We start from the raw sequence: 26,882 nt of genomic DNA, 5'->3' as shown, positions 1-26,882 counted from the left end.
GCTCTTAGATGAACGTGTTCTCCAATTGAGGCACCAGCTGTCTTGGCAATGGCAAATGGTCCTGGTGTCAACGTTCAAGGAGTGGGAAGAAAAGCCCATTGTGAATTAATGGAGGTACTGTAGAGTTGTGGTAACATTGGCAATTAAAAGCTCCATCCTTGGGCACCGACTAACCTCTCCGTTGTAACCAATAGATTTGGAGTAGGTGCTGTGTTGCTGATCAACATTGCAGACAGTGACTCAACGGTTAGGGTTGGCAACACACATCAAGGTTATATTAACTACCATGTAACTACATAGCAACACCTATAGTAACAACATTGTAGTTACATAAGAACTACTATGTTCCATATAGTACACTGTTACATAGTTCTTATGTATCAGTGTCTCTATGTAGTTGCACTTAATTATGGTTTAGCAGTGCAAGTTCTAACACAAGTGAAACTTAATATGAGGGAGTTTGGAATTTCAGGAGTTGGTGAATATGAATATCGATTTTGTTTTGGTAACACAACCTTCAACTGCCCCTTTATAACATTTCCACACTCCTTACCCCTCCCCCATCCTGGGCCTTCTTACACTTTTGTAATAATCTTGTCTGATGTATCCTATTATTGGAATCATAATTCCATGGCCTGGTTTTTACTGTATGTATTGCTATGTAGGCCCATTGTAGTTAAAATAATTTTAAAGTAAATTGTTGCTGAAAACTTCTATAACTATGTTAAAGCTGGAGACCAGGTTAACTTCACCATGAGCTTACAGCAAATACCCAGGTTTGAGCTTAGCATGATGTTACATGATGTTGTGTGTTATTTTAACAGAAAATGAACATAAGACGTTTGTGTGAACTGACAGCTCCTCCATGTCCTCTCATGACATGCATCTGACCGACACTGCTCTCTTCATCTTGAACACATATTTGTCCAGACTCCACTCCAGACGTCCTTTCCACTCGTTTTTCCCGCTCATGGGATTTCTGGAAAACGACACACGTCTGGTGGAACTTAGTGCCATGTGGTGTCCCTCCTAAAATGTGGCTTAAGAATTTGTAACTGCTGCCATGGTCCTCCTGTTGGGGATTTATTTTCAGGCTTCCTCTCCTCTGCTCAGGCAATTATCTTCATCCAGACTCACATGCTGTGCAATAGGCTAGCCTGGGTTGTTAGTAGCTAAACTAAATTAGCGTCTGAGTGAAGCACGTCAGTCACATCATCAAATCAGAAATAAGTGGGTGTGGAATGGATGGACATTTTACCACACCAATTGGCTTACACATGGTTATGGACCATCCATTTCTAAACAACAGCCCACTGGGTGCTCGTGAACCCAACCGGGTATGGGTGGTTCTCCTCCTGCTGGTTCTTAGAAGAACCCCAGCTGGTCTGGTACAGTATACAGAAGGGTTTGATCCTTAGTGGGCTCCTCTTTGGAAAGGTCACTTCAAAGACAGAGAGAGAAGGAGAGAGAAGGAGAGAGAGAGTGAGAGAGAGAGAAAGAGGGAGAGAGAGAGAGTCCTATTGAAGAGTACTGTATGTCACAGCAGCTTGCCACAGACACACCCTGTTACGCTTGTCCTGCACCGGCCTCTGCAGATGTTCTGGCTTGTTCCAGGAGTGATGCTTCATCGAGTGGCGCTTAACCCCTTTAGTTTTTCCTGGGTTAGAAACCAACTTTTTACAACAGCTGCATTGAATTCAGACCTTTACTGTGGTCACACACTGTTCCAATTTCCTATTGGATTTTCTTGTCTTCCATGTTGCCAAACAAAACATCTGTAGTCCGAGTTTAATCACATTTTTGGTTTACCCTGGAAGATGTCTCTCAGAGGCCTTGATAGGTACATGTGTGAAAATGGAATGAATAATACTTGTCAAAGACACACCAATGTGTAAAAGCCAACTGCACTGAGAATGCAGAAAAAAATGCATGTCTCTTAAGTGTTGGAAGAGAAAATCAGACAAAATTGCTTTCAGACATGATGCAAGATAATGGTAGGTGCAACCAAAATATCAGAAGAATTATAGAGATAGAGATTCCCTCAGGAGTGGGTCTGGAGTGTTCACTGGAAGAAGATGGTTAAAGATCCACACCCATGTGATAAATTGGACAATGCCTGTCTGCTAAAAACATAAAATGTCTGTATGTTCAAAAAGCATGAAATGCGACCTAATCATCCCCACATCCATAATAAGTGCTGTAAAAGCAGACCCATAATGTTATATGGAGCTCGTCCTGTCAGTGAAAGGGAGAAAACTCAACAGATTTATTATTGTTTTGAATTTGGAACCTGCTGACTGCTTTTAGCTCTAATAGTTTAAACTTTTTTTTTTACGTTGTTTGACAATGGAGCAAGAGGCCACATAGGGTCAGTGTCTTACTCTTTGCCCCCAAGCCTCAACCCCTAGCACAAAGGCCCCAGACCCCAGGTCCAAGTCCGTAGTACCCATTTGTTCCCAGCCAACTACCCCTACGGTCCATGTCCAAAGCCATCACCAAGGACCAAGATGTTGGATGCAGCTGGGTCTGTGGCTGTGACAAGTCGAGGGCAGAGCATTGGCCAGGGAAGTTCCCAGTTTTTCACATGGGGTCACTGTGTGTGCTTTTGTGTGCCGTTTTTACCCATTTTTATCTTTTTAAATGTCTTTCTGTGTCTCACTATCTCTTCCTTTCATCTTTTGGCAAATACAGTATGTATTAATTTCTGGGCCTGTGCCTCCCTTTTAAACACAGGAATAAAATGAGAATTTGTCATTAAATCATAAAGAAATGCATACCATAGTGCAAGCCCAACATTTGGTTGCAGTACAACCTACTATGCATTTACATTGTCCTTCTTTGTTTGACTAGAGAAGTGCTCGTTGGCAGAAAAAGCCTGTATATTTATTGTTGGAATGCTGCTTCAGCATTCCAAGTATTGTTCTTTGAATCGTTATTCAACTTCTTCATATTAATATTATTCTATTTCTTCCGCGACACCTTTCAGCGCCTTCAAATCTTCAGCTATTAAAACCGTTCAGCTATCAAAAAATTCTGCAGTTTCAGGCCATGGGTGCTATGAATTTTCAGCTTTGTACCTCTTATGCTTGAATTAATATAAATCCATCCATCCATCATCTGCCGCTTATCCGGGGTTCAGGTCGCGGGGGCAGCAACCTAAGCAGGGAAGCCCAGACTTCCCTCTCCCCGGCTACTTCCACCAGCTCTTCCTGGGGGACCCCGAGGCGTTCCCAGGCCAGTCGAGAGACATAGTCCCTCCAGTGTGTCCTGGGTCTTCCCCGGGGCCTCTTCCCAGTGGGACGTGCCCAGAACCTCACCAGGGAGGCGTCCAGGGGGCATCTGATACCACCTCAACTGGCCCCTCTCGACGCGGAGGAGCAGCGGTTCTACTCTGAGCCCCTCCCGGATGACCGAGCTTCTCACCCTATCTCTAAGGGAGAGCCCGGGCACCCTGGGGAGAAAACTCATTTCGGCCACTTGTATTCGCGCGGGGGGGGGGGGGGGGGGGGAGGGGGGGGGGGGGAGGGGGAGGTGTTCAGCCATGGAGAATGACTTCCGAACGGCTTCGAAAAGGTTCTGGACCACCATCCGGCGACTCAGGAGGGGGAAGCAGTGCACTGTCAACGCCGTATATGGTGGGGATGGTGCGCTGCTGACCTCGATGGGGAACGTCCTGGATCGGTGGAAGGAATACTTTGAAGACCTCCTTAATTCCACCAACACGCTTTCCGACGTGGAGGCAGAGTCTGGGGACATCGGGGGGGCCCTTCTATCTCTGGGGCTGAGGTTTCCGAGGTGGGGATAAATCAATATTCATAATATTTTTTACATGGTTTTCCAATTGAGTTTTTTTTCAAATCCTCTCAATCCTCTTAAACTTCTTCAACTTTCAAATCCTTCTTCTTCCTCAATCCTTCAGCTACAGCCACCATTTACATTACATTTACATATAAGTCATTTAGCAGACGCTCTTATCCAGAGCGACTTCCAAGTAGGGTGAAGTGCCTTGCCCAAGGACACAACTTCATTTGACACGGCCAGGAATCGAACTGGCAACCTTCAGATTACTAGCCCGATTCCCTAACCACTCAGCCAACTGACTCCCATTTAAACTTTAAAATGTTGAAAAAACCCTAAACTATTTTTTTTTAATTCATCTTTTTGATATCTATTCAACTTTTTTTAATATCACTGATTATGTTTCATCAGAGTTTTTCAAACCGTTTCTGAGATTTACATGGGTGTGTATGTGAGAGCCTAGAATGCTGACTGAAACGCTTAGAGTGGAAGGGAGCTTCGAAATCAGTTTCAAAAAGTATAAGTTGCCACAATTTTCACTCTTCATGCTTCATTTTTGGATCAATAGATAGCTAATTTTGTGTTGGTTGTAGACAGTTGCGCTTTTTAGGTTCTCATGATATCCCATTATCGCTGAGGGCAGCCAGAGAATGTCTAATATAGAGAGAGCTGCCACTCTCGGGAAACTTCCGGGTTCTGAACTGGTTGCAGTTCCACTCTAGTTCCATATGAGGTCGCTAACGGTCGAGTGCAGAATGAATGGAGGTCTATGGAGCTATACCCCTCAAAATCCACTTTTCTCAGGATATAATTTTTTGTCTAGTAATTTGAATTCTGAATTTGAAAGGGGAGGCAAAAAAAATACTCGACTTTCACAAACAAAGTATCGGCCATATAGTTAGCTAGGCTACTAGTACAGTAGCCTACTAAGCTACAGTACGGCCGCAGCCTGTGGAGCGAGTTGAATACAGTACTGTACAGTACAGAAAATGGATGTGAGATGACCGCATCAAAGTTGACATTTTCTCCAAACAGTAATTATAATTTGACAGTATGTTTAACAACAAGACTATTCAGCTATCGGGCCATGTCCCCAAATAAAATCAAGATTTTTAAGAAGAAAATAATCGTCCATGTGTAGAGTTGCTGCTACTGTCGTGTTGGCCGCAGCCTGTCTGAAGTAGATAGACTAGCAAGGTGAATAGCGAATGGGATGTAGTGATGGGAAGTTCGGATCATTTTACTGATTCAGCTCTTTGAATCTCGTTCAGTAAAATGAACGAATCTTTTTTCGAGTCATTCGTTCAGTTCAACGGGGGGGGGGGGGGGGGGGGGGGCTATCCGTCCACTGCAAACACGTATCATGTTCTCATGTAGGTTAGTGCATGACATGTGCACCAGCAGATACAATTTTTAAAGAAATTCCTGCATTAAAAAATTATGTATCATGACAGTTTGTATGATTTGGTCATTTATTATCACACTAGCATTTAATTATTACGGCAAACAATTACACTGCACTAAACTGTAAATGTAAAGTGAAAATAACAAAACCAGTCAGTATGATGACTTGGGCAAATATCATTCACGTCTTACTAAAACAGCAGCCACGCGAAGGGGAATGTGGAAACTGTTTCCTCTACTAAAAAATACAATGTGGGTCACGTGAAAAATGATCCAAAGACTCGTAGAAAGACAAATGAACGAATCGTTTGTTTCCTCTAGCTACCAGTACAGAGCCTATGCAGGTCACGTGAAAAATGATCCAAAGACTCGTACCCGAAGACCGAGTCGGGAAATGAACTAATCATTTCTGTTTACTTGGACGAGCCTATGCAACAGTCCCGATGCGCGGCCACGAGAAAATGAACAAATCACTCTTTGAGAGGACTCGTTACTCCCGAGTCCTTGTAAGGATTCGTTCACGAACGACACATCACTAATGGGATGTGAGATGAGCGGTTACGTGAGACTGACACAGTACATTCTGAAAAGAAACATTTTTCAAATATGTTAAAATAAATATTGAAGTCACTCATTGTTGTAAATACAAGTTAGCTTGTTAAAGTCTTTCAAAATTGTAAATGGAGGCTTTGACTCATCCCTGTTGTTATGGTTACTTATTTGTATCAATGCGAATGTTTCATCACGGAGTGATTTATTATTAGCTGTGAAAAGTCAGAGTTGGGATGTCCTGGGATATTTCAATTCATGGAACGTCTCTTGTCCAATCAGAAGCAGCTAAATAAGTCGATAGAACCCAATTGTTTTATAATAATTGTTAGATAAACTAAAACCCAGCATCATCCACCAAAACAAGGGCCAGAAAAAATACAGTGGCACAGTCTGCAGAGGGTCCGACCCTGTGGTCAGCATGGCAATCCTCACGTTTTCCTATGGTCCCGCCAAGACACTATGGACCCTGGTGCTAGTATCATGCCTGTTCTTGTCTTTTATCGGCCAGGGCCGGGCCTATGACCAAAACAGAACCCTCTGTGTCTGTGTATTTGTCTGTTGATTTGTCGGTCAGGAACTGACGAGGAACTCTGCCTCATTGTTTTCCGCCTCTGATTTTGGCTCCAGAAGTGTGTATGTGTGTGTCTGTGTGCTCTCGTGAGTATGTGGTCTTGTGAGTGTTTGCATGCGTGTTTTTGGTCATGGTTGTACTGTATGCACATGTGTATATTTTTATAGGATGTGCATTTCTGTGTGTGTGTGGCCGTATGAGAGCCTGGCCTCCAAAGTAGTTGTCTCACTTCCATGGTGAGGCTCTAAATGAGGCGCAGCGTGAATCTAAACAAACTAACAACATGAATAAAAGCCCTGTTGAGCAACAAATGTCAGAAGAACAAAACACTAAGCTTGATCTGGCAGTCAGCACAGTGACATCACGTGTTGATAATTGGGTAGTGGTTTATGGCAGATTAAACAATTTTAACATGCAGAGGGTTCAATGGGGACATCGTTTTATTTCCAACCAATTCTACCAATTTTTATGATACTGTATATCAATACAGCAGAATCCCTGTGGATATAAACTTGCCAAGAGATCCTTCAAAAAACAGACTCTAGACTCAAACTTCAGCTACACTATTTAAAAGCAAACCAAACCCTGTAGTAAACCCAGTAGTCCACCGTTCCTATTGACCACTTGTGACTTGTGGTAACATATGGACCTGTGGCTCGCTCAAACAGGAACATGGAGAATACAGATCTGTTAGCAACGTTCTGACACCGCTCCCCACCCTCCTCCATAGGAGTATCATTCTTTTTTTGCTCAATGACATGAATGGTATTAGCCATGGCTAGATTACAGCCATATGGGACAGTTTAGTGATGATTTATTTTGTTTCTTCTCAGGTCAAAGAAGGTTTTTCCACCTACAATATGAGGCAGGAAGCAAGGAAAGCTTTTACAGGGAGGGCAGGACAAGAAGAAGATGGAAGAGATAGTGAGAGAGAGAGAAAGAGAGAGACAGAAATAAAGAAAGTTTCTCTTCATCACCAGCCTACTGCGATTTGGTAGCTCCATATTTATGTAATAAAATCCCTGAAACCACATGTCAAGGTATGGTTTTACATGAAGTCTGTTTGGTGTTAGCTGTAAACCGGTACTGCCTAAAGCAACACCAACAAGTCCAACTTCAGTCAGAATCTATCAAAGCAATTCCAACAGTTTGTAGTCATTTCATAAATCACAGACCGCAAATTAAATCTTGTGTGTCACCAAGAGAAGGCATGAAATCACAAATCTCAGTTTGAAATCCTGACTTTAAAGTAATCTCCTTAATCGTTTTTCATCCTGAGAGCTTCCCTAAAAGTCTCTAGAACTCTAAATCACGAATGTGCTTGAACCTTGTGATAGGACACTGAGTTGAACATTTAGTGAAATGTCAATTAAAGCAAATATCCTGTGTAGCACGTAGACAACATCCAAAAAGAAAGAAAGTTGGATGGATGGATAGATGATAAACAGACAGACAGACAGACAGACAGATAGATAGACAGATAGATAGATCAGATTGATACTTGAATTCGAGTTTAATGTGACAGACTTGATTTTTTTTTATAGCTCACTCGTAATCTGCCCTCTGGCAATAAAGACTCCTCGGGAAGTGCGCCGGATTTAGAAGAATGTAGCAGTCACACTCAATGGGCACAGCGTGCAACAAACAGTCTGGCTGCCAAGAGACAGTGGCACAGTTGGTGGGAACTCTTAGTTTCACAATGTGTTAGAGGGTTGGTGGGGATTTTTCTTTGATTTCGCCACAGACTGCTTTTTATAAAAAAAAACCCTATTAGAGGTTTCCCTGTGCCTGGATCGTTTCCTCCGATCAGCATACCACCCGTACACCCCATGTTCAACTGGCCAGAACCTATCCGCCTGGTGTGGCTCCAAATACATTCTCTATTTGGCTCAAATGCATGGAGTTTTTCGTAACCTAAAGCTTAGGCGGAAACCTGAGAGAAGACAGACATTTCTGAAGTGATCTGATCCTATAACACCCCTCTGAGTCACTTGGCTGACTGACAGTACGTAGCTATGGGCCTACAGTATCTGCAAAGCCTGTGTTTCATTGACAGTAAGGGCTAGACCGTTTAGCTAGCCCTCAGCCTAAATCCACACTGTCAACATAAGCACCTCATAGATAGAAGGCACTATTGTCTGACTGAGAGACACTGAGAAGGTATGCTAGGCTATTACCAAATCCACAAAAAGATAGTATTTATTGTGAATTGGATGCAAAAGGAACCAGAATGGTAGGCTTTTCATATAGTTGTGGCCCAGGAAAAATTATCAGCTGAGAGGCTATGAGTGGTTATGCAGTATAATAGTTCATTTTCAGAAAGTGAAATAATTGCTAAATTTAGATTACAAAAGTCCAGTCAATGACTGAGGATATTCAATTCAATTCAACTTTATTTCGCTATGTATACAGATACTAGGAATTTGATTTGGTAATTCTCCATGCAGGCTATACTCCTGCACGAGATCTCCACGGCCGCTACACAAGCACCGCTACACGCTGCTATTCTTGTGACATACAGTTGCATAATGATGTTGCAATAAGAAACACAACTATACACATAACAATATGCCACTGTAGAACACTAAACACACTGTTTGAACACTAAACAACTCAAACTGAAGATTTGCACTTTCATTTTATGTTACTTTAGCAAGCAAAGTAGAAAGGGCTTTTCTGAAGGAATCTGGATATAAAATTAAGCAAATATCAACAAATCAAGCCTTACATGAGTACAGTATGCTACAATGATTTTAGATGCAAACCTACTCTCCAAATTGGGCAGTCACACGCACACATACAGACACACAGCATTACATTGGCCAGAATACGTATTGTATATCCATTCGAAATAAACACACGTACACATTATGGTCCAACAGAAACAGATGAATGACACTGAATGACGAGGCATTCCTACTGTTAACGATTTCCCTCCAGGTAAGTGTATACAGTTAACTGAAGGTTTATGAGTAACATTTGTTAGACAAATTGGTCCAAAGTAAAAAGACATTTATCACACAAATGACATTACAGTTTGATTATTTTACCTACCCTTGGATAAACCTAAATTGTAGGCATGAAAACAATTATATTATTAGTCAACCCTTATGTAAATACAAAGACATTCAGTCAGCATTGACTACACAAATTCATCATACCACTGGACCACAGACTTATCATTTGGATATAATAGTAAAACCTTGGGCTTATCGATTAGGATATTGCCGTTGGTTGCCTGTGTGTTATAGTGGAAAGTCTAAGTGTGATGACGTTACAGTAAGGTTGGTACATAAAGATTTCCATTCACACACTCAGCCATGACGCTATCGCTCCTCATTTGAATAGCTGGTTAATATTTTACTTCTTTGGTCACATGACATTTCTCCTACTCACACCACATAAAAATAGGTTAAAATTTGTTTAGTGGACTGTTTGTGAAATTCTAACTGATATTTTATGAATGACACAATTGTGATACTTCCACAGGTAAGGAATAAGCTAATAGGATGGTAATGTAACTCCATATTGCAAAGGAGAGAATTGTCAAGAATCAGTGGGAGGCATCAAATCCCAATTTGATCAACTGTGGTAGGACTCACAGCTGTCCCAAAGATTTTTTAGATCTCTCATAAGAGCAGTCATTCAGCTATGCACCTAAACCATCTAATTAATTTCATCATTTTTTGAGTGTGAATCACTCAGGCACAATGGGAGGTCCTCTCAACCACATGTTAACATAGTCAATTATTCATGATAATGTACTTCTTCCAGACAATGAATGCCAAAAATTGGTTCTTAGGAGTATATGGTGTGGTAGAAAGAGAGAGAGAGAAAGAAAGGGAATACTTTTTTATGTGTGTAATAGGATTGTTGGAAGGTGAATGTATATTTGTGTTTGTTTGATAAGGAGACAGAGAGAGACTGCAAGAGAGAGAAAGAGAGAGAGTAAAAGAGAGATGGAGAAAGGTAAACATGTTGGAGAGTGAGACGCTTACGTTTCAGAATAAGGAAGACAGCGTGCTAAAGACCTAAAAAGAAGGCCACAATTTCTTTCTCCTCTGATGAGAAAGCCCGTTTCAACAAATAGCCCCCCCCCCATTCAGATCAGGATGGACAGTCCCACCACAGCATGTCAAACTGACGAAGAGCTGAACGTACCAGAGGAAACATAATCTAGGAGGAATCAATGTCCCTGCCAAGACATGTGGTTGGAGCAGACCATTCTCCCCTCAGAGGGAATACTACTTGAATCCCTGCAAAAATCCACGCTTGGTTTCATCACATAGTTTTAAACCAGAGGATGCAGTTACATCAGGCAGTCTCATGAGGGTCGGGGGTTTGACGACCGCATGGCCAAGTCACCACACCCACAAGTGTCTGTGCGCACGTTTGCGTCTCTGTGTGTGTATGTGTGCATGCTGTATGTGTGTGTTCGTATGTGTGCATGTTTATCTGTTTGATTGAGTTGACAGGAAACTTTCTGAGACCACTCCTGCTGTCTGAGGTGTGGTGGACAGAATTATTTGAGAGAAGGGGGGGTGGATGAGTGAAAGGTGCCAGGCGGAGGTTGGAGGGGTGTTGTTGTTCCCTCAGTATTGATGTAGGGGGTGTAGAACATTCAAACACTGATGCAACTGAGGTCAGAAGAACAACCAGATTATGCACTAATGTGACTTTTCATTTCGACAACTCAGTCCACTTCTACAGTCTGTACGGTACGAATGACTTAAGTGCAGTGTAGTTAGGTTGCCACATTGCTATCCCAATTTTGTATGACGAAGTATATGATTTAGTCTTTATCCACAGAAAAATACTGATTTCAAAGCCGCTATGACACGCTCTGAAACTTTCCTTTAGAATCTCAAGATGTGACGGAGAGGAGGAATGTGTAGCCTGGATAGTGTTGTCTGATAGGATGACAGCAGAATGATAAGCTTCTGTAAACAGTACCCCAGCTAGGCTGTGACTGTGTGTTTTTGGTGCTAGTGTGAGGTCCTCCAAACAAGGGACATGGTGGAAGCAGGCTTCAGCAGAGGGCCACTGCAGCTCTTTGTGGCTCTATGCATCATTGGTCGTTTGAATGCCATCGAGGTGTGTTCCAACACTATCTTACCAGGATCCAAAGGTACTGTCACATTTCTGGTTCATAAATTTGAAGCTAGTTGTATGTTTGATTGTTAGTTTTTTGGGGTGAGTCGGGCACTGGGTTGCTAGTGGCCTCCCTCTCTCTATGACAAAGCCTCTAACAGTCCTATAACTTCTTCACTCTAACAAGAATTTGAGAGAAGAAGCATTGATGTTTTGAAAGAACAATGGTCAGTCAATTGGCATTACAATTATACTGACATAATGGAATTAGATCCCGGATTGCCACATCTATTTGGAGATGGAGTTGATCAAGTCAAGTCCTGAAGTGTGCTGGCAGCCAATGAAGGCCCAGACACTAAGAACACAATCCAGTAGCTACGTTCTTTCTCTTCTCTGTTTTTACAACAGTTTTTAGAACAGTAAAAAAAGTTTTTACGACAGTCTGACATAGGATTGAATTTTGGTCTTTGGTATTTATCTAAATAGGGTACCTGTTCCCAAATTCTAACCTAAATTAACAGAGATGAATTAAGAAGGCCAATCTGGCAGCAGTTTCTAGGGTCTTCTACAATACAACCTGTCCAGTATGTAAGTCAAGTCAGTTTGTTTGTATAGACATGGACATTTTGACTTGAATGCTGCCATGTTGAGATTTTAGGTATATGAGTGTGGCCTGCGGTACAAACGGTAGGAAATGTCTTGTTCTGTTTTCCAATGCATTTGTTAGCTAGCCCAAGAGAAGTCCCTACAATGACTGTGTGTTTAAACAGCTGCTAGGGAACACTGGTGCTTATTTGGTTAAGTACAATCTCAAATAATACTGCTTTGTTCCAACTGACGCTTTAGACACAAATCCAAGTAATTAGAAGAGAATAAATGTATATACATAAACATATACATACGTTTTATTCATTTAGCACGTTTTTCTCCAAAGTGTCAAAGATTTGCATATAAATAGTACAGCAGACTTGTAGTGAATAGTTCTACAGTATTTTGGTGGTCTAGTCAAGGAACAGTATATATATATATATATTTATACAAACATAACAGTATAGTATACACTGTTCATGCATACTGTATTTGATGCAATCTGTAGTTAGTGTTATTCTCCAGGTATGTGTGCAGAGGCTTGATTTCCTCAACCCAGGCCTGTTGCTCTACTCCTAACAGGGGACCTGGGCAAGAAGGGTGAGGAGGGAGACCAGGGCAGGCTGGGCAAAACCGGATCTTCAGGACAACCAGGTTCTTAATCTCCTCCTTGATTTACTACTCACTGGTTTGTTACCAAAGACACGATTGACAAATGGTGACTGACTTAACGTTTTTAACATTGCCGATGTAGATTGCATACAGTATAACTTGAAGTATTCAGCCTGATGTAAATCGTTTACTGTAAATGTATCCTTGAAGCCCAGACAGCTGTGGTGTGTTTCCATCTTTCTCTGTGTGTGTGTGTATGTGTGTGTGTCTCTGATGTTTGCTCAGGGAGAATCACACATGTTAATCGACAGACAAATGGACAGACTGTCAGGCTGGTAAGGAGGTTGGCCGGCAAGCACAAAGACACTTAGAGACACAGACAGACAGACAGACAGGCGTGCCGTCAATGGTCTCTGGCTGGCCTCTTTCATGCAGATGTTTGTTTTTTTCGGTGCACTGTGAATAGAGCTCACAAGGCAATCATAGAGAGAGAAGCCACACACACACACAAATACACACCTCCATATTTTACAAACACACACTTCTCTCATCAGTGAGCAGCCAGAGAGAGAAATGCCAGGATCGTTTGAGTCATTTCCAGAAATGGAAAGTAACAAACTTAGCAGCCAGCTTTTTTAACTCTTCAACCTAGGTCACATTTGTATAAGAAACCAGTCATTTTGGTTTGCTGTATGTATGTGTAATGGCGTGACTTACCATCACCTTCAATTATGCGTTTGTTTTTTTCTACATTATGTTATGATGTTCTCTTTGAAAGAATTTGTTCCCATTTTCCAGTTAATAATACTTTGTTAGACCATAGAATTAACTTCCATGTTAAAAGAAATGTGCAAAGCCTGATTACTTCGAATGGAAAACTATCAATTATTACAAAAGGATATATTCCAGTGTTTTTTTGTTTGTTAGTTTTTTTAAGAACTAAAATTAAAAAAGCAAAGATGCCCAAAAAGTAGGACACCAAGTTAACATGACTATCTCAGCCAACTGGCATTTGAATGTGTAAACCATGTGGCCAGTATCCAGTGCCAAATGTTGTAAACTTGTCAAGAACTGGCATTTTGGGCATATACTGCCCTTGAATATTAATTTGATATTGGTTTTACTTCTCCAATGCCAGCCTCCAACTCACCTGAATAAGGTAGTGTTTAGGGCTGGCTTGGTTGGATTGAGGGTATGTGCCTGTACCCCTCCCCACACCTGGCTCAGGGAGAGACGTTACAGCAGTTTAGGGGGGTTCTCATTAAATAGGAAGATGAGATATGAGGTATTGTTATCTTCAGGCTCAAAAAAACGGTTCAACTGGCACCAACCAGGGGCTGAAGAATTGAGTTCCTCAAAGAAAACAAAAAATATTCAGCCACAGTAGACAGCAGGGGCGGTTCTACACGGGGGCCTACAGGGGCCAGTGCCCCTGTAAAAATGTCCCTGGCCCCCCCTGTGGCCCCCCTGAGCTGACTGAAGAATAAAAAAAAGGGACATTGCAGCCTTTTTTGCCCCAGTAAATAAAAAAGTTAGAGAAACATATCAAAGTATTGAGAGAACTGAGGAGCTGGAAGAGGGAGAGCCAGAGCCATTTGTATGATTTTAATGTAAATCAAAATTACAGTATTTAAAGATCCTGTAAAGTGGAATTAAAAACGAGTTTCAAGTTCACCACACCACAGAATAATGTATTATTAACTACCCATCCAAACTCGAATGAAAAAAAACACAGACAAGTATGTTAAATTAGGCTTTGGAATCGTAATAAAATCAGCAGTCTTCTCTGTTTGAGACTGGGGGGGCGTGTCGCCTGAAGGAGCTGAAGCTCGGCCCCCTCGCTGGAAAGCGCCGCCTCTCTCAAGTAAGCTACCTACGACCCAGATAATGAACGCTACGTCAAGCCGAACAAAACAGTATAGAATTCGAATGTATTTGTTCAATGAGTGAAACATACAGATGCATATAAATGAAATATTCCCCTGAGCTGTAACACAGGAGTAAACATTTACAGCAGAGACAGCAGACAGTGAGCTCTCCAACTACTTCTAGCACATTAGCTAGGTTACCGTTTCAACAAAATACCATCATTCTACACAGCCTAATATCAAGTTAGCGGTTTGCACTAATTATAGCAGAGATACCTCTGGAAAAGTTATCCATTATAATTATAACAAGCACACAGAACTGAGTGAACTGAGTAAGGGAGTCAGGTGGCTGAGCGGTGAGGGAATCGGGCTAGTAATCCGAAGGTTGCCAGTTCGATTCCCAGTCATGCCAACTGACGCTGTGTCCTTGGGCAAGACACTTCACCCTACTTGCCTCGGGGGAATGTCCCTGTACTTACTGTAAGTCGCTCTGGATAAAAGCGTCTGCTAAATGACTAAATGTAAATGTAAATGTGATGAACTGCTGGCGGCGGTGGATGGTCCAGGTGCGATCGGAGGATGAACGGCCGGGGGGGCGATGCTCGGTACGGTTCCGCGCTGCAAGAGAAGCCGTGTGTTGGTGAACCCCATCTGTATCTGGTCCATGTTAAAACTGTCCGCCGTGAAATGGTCAATGGGTCTTCACAAAATCTATCCACCTATTTTTCCTTTCATTATCAACAGGGAACTTAAATGGCGTTGCAGCGCAGCTGGAGTTCTTACATCCAGGGAAGATGCAGTTGCGGGTGGTGGGAGACATCCTGAAGCTAGCTAGCTAGCTGATGTAAGCTACAATAACAGTACAGCAGGAGGAGCCATTCAGTGATCTGACGTAGATGGGGCGAAATGACGTAGATAGGGCATTTTTTGGCTCCGCCCATTAAAACCTGATCTGAAAACGGAAGAGAAACTGTTCTTCGGTCTAACTCCACATTTCAGTGCGACAAAGTTTTAGCACTTAGCACATACTTTCAGGAACTCATTTCACACGTATATAATGTACTTAGAAGCAAAACATGGAATTTACTTTACAGGATCTTTAATGTTTATATATCATTTGTTTCCGTTTTTTTATGTGCACCTCTGATTAAACACTGCCCCCCCCCCCCTTGGCCCCCCCAGTAAAATGTGTCTAGAACCGCCACTGGTAGACAGAAAATAAGAAATTTTGTTTATAAATTATTATATTTCCCTGTGCTCCTTGACACCTGCTTACCTACAAAATAATCGTATATATTTACTTTGGCGACTACAATGGTAAGTCTGGAGACTAAAAGTAGATGATATAACATTAAGGGGAAACTTTACTTTAAAGGAGACATGACATGCTGTTTTTGGATGCTTTTATATAGGCCTTAGTGGTCCCCTAATACTGTATCAGAAGTCTCTTTCCCGAAATTCAGCCTTGGTGCAGAATCACAGCCACTACTAGCAGTCCCACAAGGAGCTTTCCTCAGAACGCGCTGTTTTGGTGTCTGTAGCTTTAAATGCTAATGAGGAGCGGAGGGGCGGCACCATGCGCTAATGTTTACAATGGATGTATGGCAATGGCTGTAGCCCCTTTGCTGTAAGATGCCTCGAATTTGCCCATTCTCATCTGATAACCCTGGTTTGCAGAGGTACACACTCAGTCATTTCAATGAGGGGAAAGGCAGATATCGCGCGTGCCATAACACCAACAGCAGAACGGTTATCCAAATAACAAAGAAGTGTACAACACTCACGTTACAGCATGTGTATTCACACTCATACTTGATGCTATCTACCTTTACATTAGCGACAATAACTCAGCTGTTAGCTGCAGAGCTATTGTTACAGCCACATTCTAAGGGTAGCAAGCTAGGTAAAGCTACAAAATGATATAGCGTTAGTTAACTTACTTGTCCGAGGTTAGTAGCTGGACGAAGGAGAGCTAGTACTGATCCAGAATTTAATTTCAGCAAGGCCAGTTTTGTATTAGCTCAAGTTGAGGAAACAGTGGCTGAAGTGTTAGACATACAAAACAAATGCGCCTACAACAGAAGTTGTGTAGGCGCATTTCCAGAGAAAATAAAATTAAGACACTGGGTCTTCAGAGGCTCGGATGAAGGAACTGTAAAAATATTTTTGTTTTCCTTTGTACATCCAAACTGAGCAAATATAATGCTTCGTTTGTTTGCAAGCCATGATGTCTCTCGAGGATAAAAACACTTGCATGGTCGTAGCTCAGTTTCTTATGGGCGGGACAGATTCTCTGGGCGGGCAAAGCAGAGAGAGGGGAGGTAACCTTCCTCCTTGTGACATAACAAAGAGGAGATTTTCAAACAGAGCAATTGAGCTTTCATTTTCTGAAAGGCGGAGAAGAACACCCAGGGCTTGGTTTACACCGATCGAAAATTCTAGCCACTGGGGGACCAAAGGCAGAATAGGGGAACTCATATTAATGTTAAATAACCTCCTAAAGTGAAGTTTTCATGTCATGTCACCTTTAAGAAGGAAGTTGGCCAGAATGGGAAGCTGACTCAGAATACTAAATTGAAACACCAAAGTAGAAATTGTGTCAACCAATGGGAGTTCAATTGTTATTCCACACATATCAATCACAATACTGAAAACTATTTATGTAATTATTATGTGCACCACTAGTTATCCTTATTGCAAGTAGGCCTATTTTACATAAAACTTGATTAGACTGTAATGTTAGACAGAGGGCCCTATTTTAACGATCTGAAACGTAAGTATCAAAACGCAAAGCGCAAGTAGTGGGCGGGACTCCAGCGCTATTGCTATTATTCCGGCGGTATAAATGACTTTGCGCCTGGCGCAAATCTAAAATGGGTTGGTCTGAAGTAGCTACAGAGAATGTCTAGCTACATTACTAATGGGTGTGGTTTGGGCATAACGTGCAATAAACCAATCAGAGCGTCATCTCACATTACCTTTAAGAGCAGGCGCGCTTGTTCCATCGCGGATTGCTATTATAACGGCGGATGTTAGAAAGGCCAGAGACCGCATGCGCAGAGATCTGTTTAGATTGTATATGGTTGCGAGCGTGTGAGCTAAGGCATTGAAGTGGCAGAATGGGGTACAAGTCCGATAAGAATCAGAGACATGATGCAAACTTTACGTAAATGTATGCTGTCATTGTATAGTATTCCTTTCACTTGGTTGTTAGAAATAGGCTATAGGGCTAAATATAGGGCTATTCTAGATGGAACTCATCACATATGTTGCTTTTTTTCTTGTGATTTGAGTATGATTTCCAAGGCATTGTATCGGATTAAATAAACTGTTAACATGAACACCTAGCTCCGTCTTTGTTCTCACCAGGCAAAGAAAGCTCAATAGTTATTTTGGTAACAGAAATCTTCCATAATGAAGACTTACCATAGCTTACTGTCAACTGTATTTTCAAACGAAATGCCACGAAATTTCATGTATGTGTGACAACCATTTGCTAAAGTTGCTACAACAGGGCCGGCAACTCAAGCCATTTCTCCCTGTGCTCATTCAATATGGCTCATACAGCTCCAGGTAAATCGGCTATCGGCCAATGTGAACTTTTGTGCTCGTGCCCTGTTAGTATCCGCGAGCACATTTGCAAGCAACTTTTATTGACGTAAGCAAATAAATGGGGTGCTAGTTTACCCATTTCGGATTGGTTTCAAATTTAGCAAAAATCTGGAAAAGTTATTTTATGAAAAAGCTAGTAGTATGAGCCAGGTTCGAGAATCGAACAAAAATTATTGGGGGAGAAAGTTTTGTAAATGTTGAATGGAGTTAATAAAATAAAAACGACCGGAAGAGCCGGAAGTCTAACAAGAAATGCAATACCACCTACATCCACCGGGGCCGTTGCTTCAAACCGAGGGGCGAGGGATGGGGGCTTGGTGCTAACCCAACGGCAAACCCAGCAAGTTCACACAATCAACAATAACATTATTATTATTAGCTTTTTGGGCGTTTTAAATAATTTAACTGTGAAGACCATGTATTTATCCAAACCATTTAAGTACCAGATGCGGGAAAATCCGAACAGATGTCTCACTCAGATTGCAAGTTTTACACAAACCACACCAAAAATCGTACGGCTTGGCTAAATGCAGAATTCCCATATCTCTTGAAATCTGCCCTCCAAAGTAAAATTATTTACTTTGTGACATGACGCGAACGAGACGTGGCTGCCGCCTAGACTATGCAGTCTACCCGGCGAGTCGTTCTCACTCGTAAGACTATACGACCCAAATAAAAAAAGGCGAAAGGCTTCTGAAGGCTGCCATCCTCTACCTTTTTGGCACAGAATTCACAGAGATATAAAATTGGAAACTGGAGGCATCTTGTGTAAAATAGCACCATGTCAACGTAGAGCGTACAGATCCGGACGTGATGATGTTTATATTAAGTCTGTATGTGAATGTTATGTATGAATACTAATGTATAATCTGTAATTGATTCTCTTTTGATAAACCACAAACAAGAAGATAAAAGATCCTTGAGTTACACTGAATATGCCTGAGTCCTGTGTATTGCTGTGCTGCCTACAATAGCCACGTATTCCCATGAAACTGCATTCCGACTCCAGAGGTGTTCTTACAGACACACCAGGGCAACACCACCATATCTGAACCTGAACCTATACAGTCCTTTACACCCGTTTAATAGTTTTACATTGGTCCTTCGAGCGACTGATCTGTAAGCCCTTTCAGAAGCATCACAAAAGATGTGCATGTCTCTCTGGTGTCTGGATGATCCATGTCAGCTAGTACATATCAGGCTGCGGAGATGCTGGCATTCAGGAATGTTCAGCTACAGAGCTTTGCAGAGGATTACGAACACATCAAGGCAGGTAAACCTGTTGCATCCAGTAGCCATCTCCTTTGCCTTTCACCTGAGTTTGACACAACCCATCAAGTCATTAGAGTGGGAGGACGGCTTCGGAGAGTGGAGGGACTCGATCCAGCAGCTGTCCACCCTATCGTACTTGACCCTACTCACCCTTCCACAAGGTTGCTCATCCAGGAGTACGATGCCAAGTTGTGCCACCCTGGACCTGAATGAGTATTTGCAGAATTGAGACGTTTGGTGTGGATCTTAAGAGGCCGCAAGGCAGTAAAGTGTCACCAGCGCGGATGCGAGTGTTGCCGATGGAGATCCAAACCAGCAGGCCAGAAGATGGCTGACCTGCCGACACCCCGGCCCAGGTTGTTTAAACCAGCGTTCTATTCCTGTGGCATTGATTGCTTTGGCCCCCTCCTGGTCAAGGTGGGTCGAAGGACAGAGAAGAGGTGGGGTATAATCTTCAAGTGTCTCACCACAAGAGCTGTACACTTGGAAGTGCTGTTGTCCATTGACCTTGACTCCTTCTTGATTTTTAACTATTTAGTTCTTAGAATTAGTTTAACCATTGTACTTTTTAATTTAATACCAGTATATGTTTATTGTTTGCCCTTCCTGCCACAGTAAATTCCGTGTTTGTGTAACATAGGCTACATGGCGAATACACCGAATTCTGATTCTGATTGGGATGGGAGAAGAAACCCACCCAAATTAGCTTCGGTTAAACAGGCGTGGGAGGAAATTGCTAGCCTGGTCCTAACCAGACCCTCGTACATTTCATTTGTACAGAGGGTCTGGGATCGCTCCATTGACAAGCGTTAACTTCCTTGAAGGCGGGTACTCTGTTGAAGTTTAAAACTATTGGATCTGCCCAGAGCCACTCTGATCTGCCATAACCAATCACTAGCGTTCGCCTTAGCCAACTCCTTCACCACTACTGTAACGGAGCTAGCTGCCGTAGCTGGAAAATCAAACTTTTCCCGAACCCCGTGGGGAGGAGGGCCACAACATCATAGCCACCAACAAAACATGCCAAACATTGTTCTTGCTCCGACTTTAACTTTTGGATATTCGGCAGCGACTCCGCCGCCATTACTGAACTACAACTCAAACTAGCGAACGACATCAACGTCATTGTTCTCAGCCACTCCCTCTGTTTGCTGATTGGACCTTGTTTCTGAAAACCGATTAATACACTGAAATCCCAGACCTAGTACAGAAGCAAAATCAAAATTGAGCGGAAGTACGTAGGAGGGCAGAGCCAGGCTAGGAAATTGCCACAATTGTTACAAATCAAGTTCACATACATAGAAATTTCTCATGAAAATCTTTTTAATCATTGACATGAAAGAAATGTAACACAGCCATAAAATAAATCTAAACTATGTAACTTAGCTTTGCAGGAATAAGACCCTCGCCTCGCCAGCAGTGCGCACAGGCCAAGCTTGCGCCCTTAAAATAGTATCTGAATAATGCGCCATTGACTTTAGACTACGTTTTTCCTGGTCTGTGGCGGAATTGTTTTTCGGAAACTGCAAAATAGCACCAGGGAACGTTTGCGCCGGAACATGCCTCCTTTTTTTGCTGAACCGACCCCGGGGAGCGCAAGGTCATTCCCTAATTTACCGACGTGCGTCTTTGGAGGGAAAAGTCCGCTTTGCGTAGAGTGCAAACTAGGAATGATAATTGCGTTGTGACAAAGTCAATTGCACTGGATGCAAAATAGGACCCCAAGAGTTAGACTGTCTTTCAGAAAAATGTCCTTGTCATATTTGTGACTTCTACTACATATAATTTGTGATCTGTATGTGTTTTGAGTGTTTCTAGTTCATTGTTGAAATCTTGTTTGTTTTCAACCCATTTATATGTTATGTATGATCAGCAGGAAGTAAGGCAGTCCCAAATAAGAGCATGTAGTTTGCACATTTGTTGAGATCAGCAACTGTATCTCCTGAGAACATTCTTAGCAATCTCCTCTGTTTTGTCAATTGTACTTTATTTATAAAAAAAAAAATTGCATGAATGAAATGCCACATGTAATCATAACACCATTGGATTTTCAGGTTCATGTTTACATTTATTTATTTATTTGATTTGTAACAAATCAAATTTAACAGGGTTAACCGTATAATTTTTGATTTTGAGTTCATTTTAAGTGTTAAAATAAATGAACACTGAAAGTTACCAGACACATGAGTCTGAGAGCATCTCGGTCTAGAGTAGGTTTAACATGGCAAAATGGCTTTGTGGGTTTCAGTTAGAGAGTAGAGCTACTGTATACTGCTTGCAACCTATTATTTCAAATACTAGGGATTTGCTGAAGGATTAAAAAAAAAGAAATACTCAGGTTCTGGATGAAAGTCTTGGACTGTGGTAACTATCTTTAAGTCCAACTCCTAGACAAGTACTGTAAATCAGACAACTGATATCTGCTATGGAAGATAGCAATAATACAGAGATATTTAATCACAGCACTGTGCCTTTCTCGCATGCTTGCTACAATAGTGTTGTTGATTTAGCAGTTTGCTCACCCTTTGTCTCCTTCTCTCCATCCAGGGTTGCCAGGGGAGACAGGATTTAAAGGAGAGGTGGGGCAGATGGGAAAGATGGGTCCTGCAGGAGAGAGAGGTACAGTTTTGTTATCAGTTGGACCATAAAACCCCTGTTGGATTTGCTTTTAAAATGTGTCCTGATGTATCCAACAAGTTCCTCAGGTTGTTTTCACTGAAGTAAAACATCTGAACCTTTATAATTTACTGAAGGAGACCCCACAAACCATGGAAGTGGTTTTTAGGTGAAAGTTTGAATGAGGCCCATGTAGGAAAGCGTTTGAAAGACATGTTTAAACATGGAGGGCAAGAAGCAACATAAACCTCATCCAGACAGTCTAAACTACCTGGGAGGGACCCTCATCAGGTCGGTTTACATAGATGTTTACTCTCAGGCAAAAATGTTGCTATTGGAGCGCCATTGTCTTGGTCTGTGAGAACGACCACCTCAGCTTGGACCAGACAAGAACCCATGTATCTAAGATTCTTCATAATTACCAACATAGTCTAGAGTCTCTAGGTGCTCTGGGCTGGTATGCAGAAGGAATCATATTAAGGTGTAATGTACCATGTTTACTGAGAGTTTAACTATGACCATGTGTTAGGGACTGGGGGAAATCCTTCCGAGGTAATCTGAGCCAGTAATACTTTGGAAAGGGCCACAGAAATCCAGAACTCACTTAAGTTAGTCCATTATGACAATATAAGCTAGAGGTTTAAGAGGCATAATGCTAATCTAAATATCATCATATTTAATATGTTAAAAGACTTGAGTATTTTACTTTTGGTTTCCAGTCTGTCATATAATGTACTCATTATATTAGTAATTGCCATCTGAAATAAATAACAGCAAAGGTAATGTAACTAAACCAATCATATAAATCAATGTACACTTTTGTCTCTCCTGACAGATATCGTATCCCTCTGTAACAACCATAAAAAACAGCCAGTGCTTTTTGTTTGTATTGTGCTATACTTCCCCTAAATGTGCAACTGCCAGTGAGGGCTGAAGCTTTGAGGGATAAATTGAGCTAATCCTTTTGTCTCAGTGAAAAGGTGGGTGTAGTGCTATACAGTTGCGCTCTCTAGTGGTAGGTTCTTGTCTACTGTAGTTGCCCACCTCAAGGCAGCACTGAATCCATGCTACAGATGGATGATTTTTCAGGAATAGGTTTGTGTTGATGCATGCTTTTGATTTATAGGGAGAAAGGGGGATTCTGGAGCTGATGGGCCTGCAGGATTAAAGGGGAAACCAGGTGACAATTTTCATTGTAATCCTGAAATTGACTGGGTGCTTAGTTGAAATTATTGTTGTTGTATTATTGTATATATACGTTTTGTGTAAGTATAAAAAGAAAGTTCAGTCTAAGTCAACCATGTACAGTGCATACAACCTCCTCATGAGTTGTACTCGATATTAGAGATATGAGTATAATAGAACATGGCGACCAATAGCTTAAATCTCTACATTCTTTGCTATCTACCCTCCCAAGGTTCAGGGCCTAACCAACCATATGGAGTATATGCATCAATCTGAACCTACAGAAAGCTCAATCTTTTGTGCCTGTGACTGTTAGCAGTTATGTGGGTATTACTGAGCAATTACCTGGATCTTATAGATTATTACAGGTGATAAACTACTGATTATTTTGATACTATTTCAATTCCATATACTTAAAATATATGTAAATTAATGAAATTGAGTGAATATGTTGTACTTTTCTATGTCCAATTATACAATTGGAATGGGTCTGCAATGTCTCAATATTGAAGCAAGCAAGCAAGCAAAATGTATTTATAGAGCACTTTAAAATCCAAAGTGAACACAAAGTGCTGTCCAGTAAAACAATAGATTAATACATAAAAGCCCTAAATACAAAAACTCTCACGTCTCATACAATACAAATGCAAAAACAATAACACACCATACAAAGACCCAATACCATCTATATAACCAGACATTCATTTTCAATTTCAGTTTTCAAAGGCCAAAGCATAGAGGTGGGTTTTAAGAAGAGACTTAAAAACAGGCAGTAAAGCTGCCTGTCTAATGTGTAGAGGTAAATCGTTCCACAATTTAGGAGCTGCTACCGCAAAAGCACAATCCCCTTTTAGCTTGCACTTTGTTTTAGGCACACTTAGGAGCAGTTTATCGGCTGACCTGAGAGAACGGGTGGGTCTATAGGGATGTAACAGATCAGAGATGTAGAGGGGGGCAAGGCCATTTAGGTCTTTAAAAGCAAATAAAAGAATCTTACAATGGATCCTTTGATATATAGGGAGCCAATGGAGTGAAAATAAAACGAGGGAAATGTGTGTATTTACGTGTTCCAGTTAGAAGATGTGAAGCAGCGTTTTGCACCAACTGGAGACGAGCGATAGAGGACCCACTGACCCCCACATACAATGCATTACAATAATCCAATCTAGTCGTGACATAAGCATGGATTACTGTCTCAAAATGCTGCCTATTACAGGTGAAAATGGGAATGGATGTTCCATTGTGCACTAACCTTCTGTTTCCTCCATGTATCTGATTCTGTAGGGACCACTTGTGATTGTGGGAGGTACAGAAAGCTTGTTGGCCAGCTAGACATCAATGTGAGCAAGCTGAGGAACACAGTTCAGTTTGTCAAGAATGGTATGTACGTTTCCTATATAAACTGTTTTCTGGTCTCATAACAGACCAAGACCTTTAGTCGTATGCCTTAAAACAATTGACCATATACTGTATGTGCACACATTCATTACTAATTAGCTACATGGCAATTTATGTAGTAGTAACATTAATTTGCACATACACCATTTTGCATTGAATTGTGATGTTGTGCAATAATGGCTTGGCCTGGGTCTCTCAAAGGTCTTGCACAAGACCGATTTATTGTTAAAAATTGCTTTTTGAGTTGTTTTCTACAACACAATAGGTACAATATAATACAATTAGAATTATTCCTATCTTATGTCTAACTGTATCTCTGAAAATACTACACTCAAGTGAAACCAGGCATGGAGAGGATATAAGGGGCCGTGTAGGCCATAATTCAAACTCACCTTTCATACACACCATTGAAAACCTTTTGCCTTTCACAAACACTACTGAAATACACTCACATTCACTACTGAACACCTCTCACACACAATTGAAAATGTCATACTCAGAAGGTATAATATAATATGTGACAGGTGCTGCTATTCTGGTCCTCAAGTAGCTCAAGGTAATTTTTCATGGTCATGAGAGGTTTTCTGTGTCATTGTGTGAGGTTACATTTTCATGTGTATATGTGAGAGGTGTTCAGTAGTGAATGTGAGTGTATTTCAGTAGCGTTTGTGAGAGGCAAAAGGTGTTTAATGGTTTGTATATAAAGGTGAGTTTGAATTATGCCCTACACGGCCCCTGATAAGCAAAGGGTTTTCTGAGAGAAGCTTGGGGAGGGGAAGTAATAACACTCTTTTATTTACAGTTATTCTTGGCATGAAGGAGACAGATGAGAAGTTCTACCTGATCGTGAAGGACGCCAGGAAGTACAGAGATGCTCTGATGAACTGTAAACTAAGGGGAGGAACGCTGGCCATGCCCAAGAGCAGAGAGGTCAACCGGCTTCTGGCAGACTATATCAACCAGGCTGGACTCACACGTGTCTACATAGGACTGCAGTCTGTACAGAACAACATGACAGCAGGAACAGAGGTTAGCTAGAACATAGGATTTACACTGAGGTCCAGTTTATAATATTTATAGACTTAAAATTAGTCAGTGGAGATAATACTATGAAAAGGGCCTCTTAATTCCAGAATTGACATTGTCTTCGTCAGGGACTCTTTGTAAGTTTAATAGTCGTTGGTGGGTTGGTTCAGCTCAATTCTATTAACTGCCAGACTTCTAAAACTCCAGAATGATCTATGCCAGTGTCCTATTCCTTTCACATTTCTGTGAGGATGACAAGGATTTTAGAAGATGCATCTCAGCAGTGACTCATGGCTTTATCACAGTTTTTCTGCTTCTTCGTCTCACCAGGAGAGCGGGGTCAATGTGTATGCAGACTCCACCCCCCTGCAGGGATTTGCAGGCTGGACCCTGGGGGAGGAGCCTCGTGTGACCCCTCCAACCAGATCCAATGCTACCTGTGTGGAGCTGCAGAACACTGGGGGGTGGAGCCAGGTGGAATGTGACATCACAATGTACTATGTGTGTGAGTTCCTGAGGAGAGGAAGAGGAGGAGGAGGAGGAGGGATTGTGCCATCTGCAATGAGCAGAGATCCCATGAGAACCTCATGAAATTCAGGTTATGTCTACAAGATACAGTGCACTCTCAATTACTCAGTCTAGGCGGCACAACATTGTTATATCTATAAAGCAACAAAATAAATAAAAATATATAAAGAAATCCCTGTCAATTGAATGAATTAAGAATTTGAAAACTCTAATAGTCTAAAACTCTTTTCGTGTGTTTATAATGTTCTCCAATATTCAAACCATTAGTTCCTATCTGTTAAAGTGAATCTACATTAAACGATCATATATAATTTCTATGGTTATATCTTGAAACAAGAACAATGACGTTTTAATTTGAGACAAACTTGGGAGAAGAGTTGACAAAATCGGTGGGATATACCTTGCAAACCCATTTCTATTCTATTGAGAAAGTCTGTGAATGGTTGCTAACATTACAGGCATGGGGTTATGCAAACATTCTTGCCTCCATCCACAATTAAGGTAAACATTAACCTGATAAGGCAACAGAAACCTGAAACCTCTGATGTTCTTATCCGAAGCATTTTAACTACTGTATTTCACTCAACAAACGTATTCCCTACCAGTCTGTCAATTAACGTCAACAATGACAATTGCATGCTCTACTCAACTAAAAGGTTTGGATTACAAGTGTGTAGCCTATCTGTACGTACAGGCAGTGATCTCTTGGCCGTTGGTTATTGGGTAAACAGTGTTAAGTTGCGCAATTATTTACTTTCCCT

The 26,882-nt window shown here is 41.5% G+C and overlaps 2 protein-coding genes across 2 annotated transcripts in view; one reads left to right on the top strand and one right to left on the bottom strand.

Annotated features, from left to right (window-relative positions):
• Window positions 1–25,510, bottom strand: part of LOC136944155 (tumor necrosis factor receptor superfamily member 11B-like) — a 45,280-nt gene extending 19,770 nt beyond the window's left edge. Inside the window, exons 1-3 of the mRNA XM_067237800.1 lie at window positions 25,408–25,510; window positions 24,422–24,518; window positions 21,891–21,972 (exon numbers count right to left, since the gene is read on the bottom strand). Coding sequence (XP_067093901.1) covers window positions 21,891–21,911 — 21 coding nt within the window. The 5' untranslated portion in view covers window positions 21,912–21,972; window positions 24,422–24,518; window positions 25,408–25,510. The remainder of the gene's footprint in view (window positions 1–21,890; window positions 21,973–24,421; window positions 24,519–25,407) is intronic.
• Window positions 11,339–26,184, top strand: colec10 (collectin sub-family member 10 (C-type lectin)). The gene is made up of 7 exons (XM_067237810.1): window positions 11,339–11,453; window positions 12,587–12,658; window positions 21,916–21,987; window positions 23,111–23,164; window positions 24,454–24,549; window positions 25,370–25,596; window positions 25,924–26,184. The coding sequence occupies exons 1-7, from the start codon at window positions 11,339–11,341 to the stop codon at window positions 26,182–26,184; spliced, it is 897 nt and encodes a 298-aa protein (XP_067093911.1).
• Window positions 26,185–26,882: the final 698 nt, after the last annotated feature.

This window comes from Osmerus mordax, chromosome 6, assembly GCF_038355195.1.
Source record: "Osmerus mordax isolate fOsmMor3 chromosome 6, fOsmMor3.pri, whole genome shotgun sequence".
NCBI classification, from domain to species: domain Eukaryota; kingdom Metazoa; phylum Chordata; class Actinopteri; order Osmeriformes; family Osmeridae; genus Osmerus; species Osmerus mordax.
This window is presented reverse-complemented; position numbering and strand designations above follow the sequence as displayed.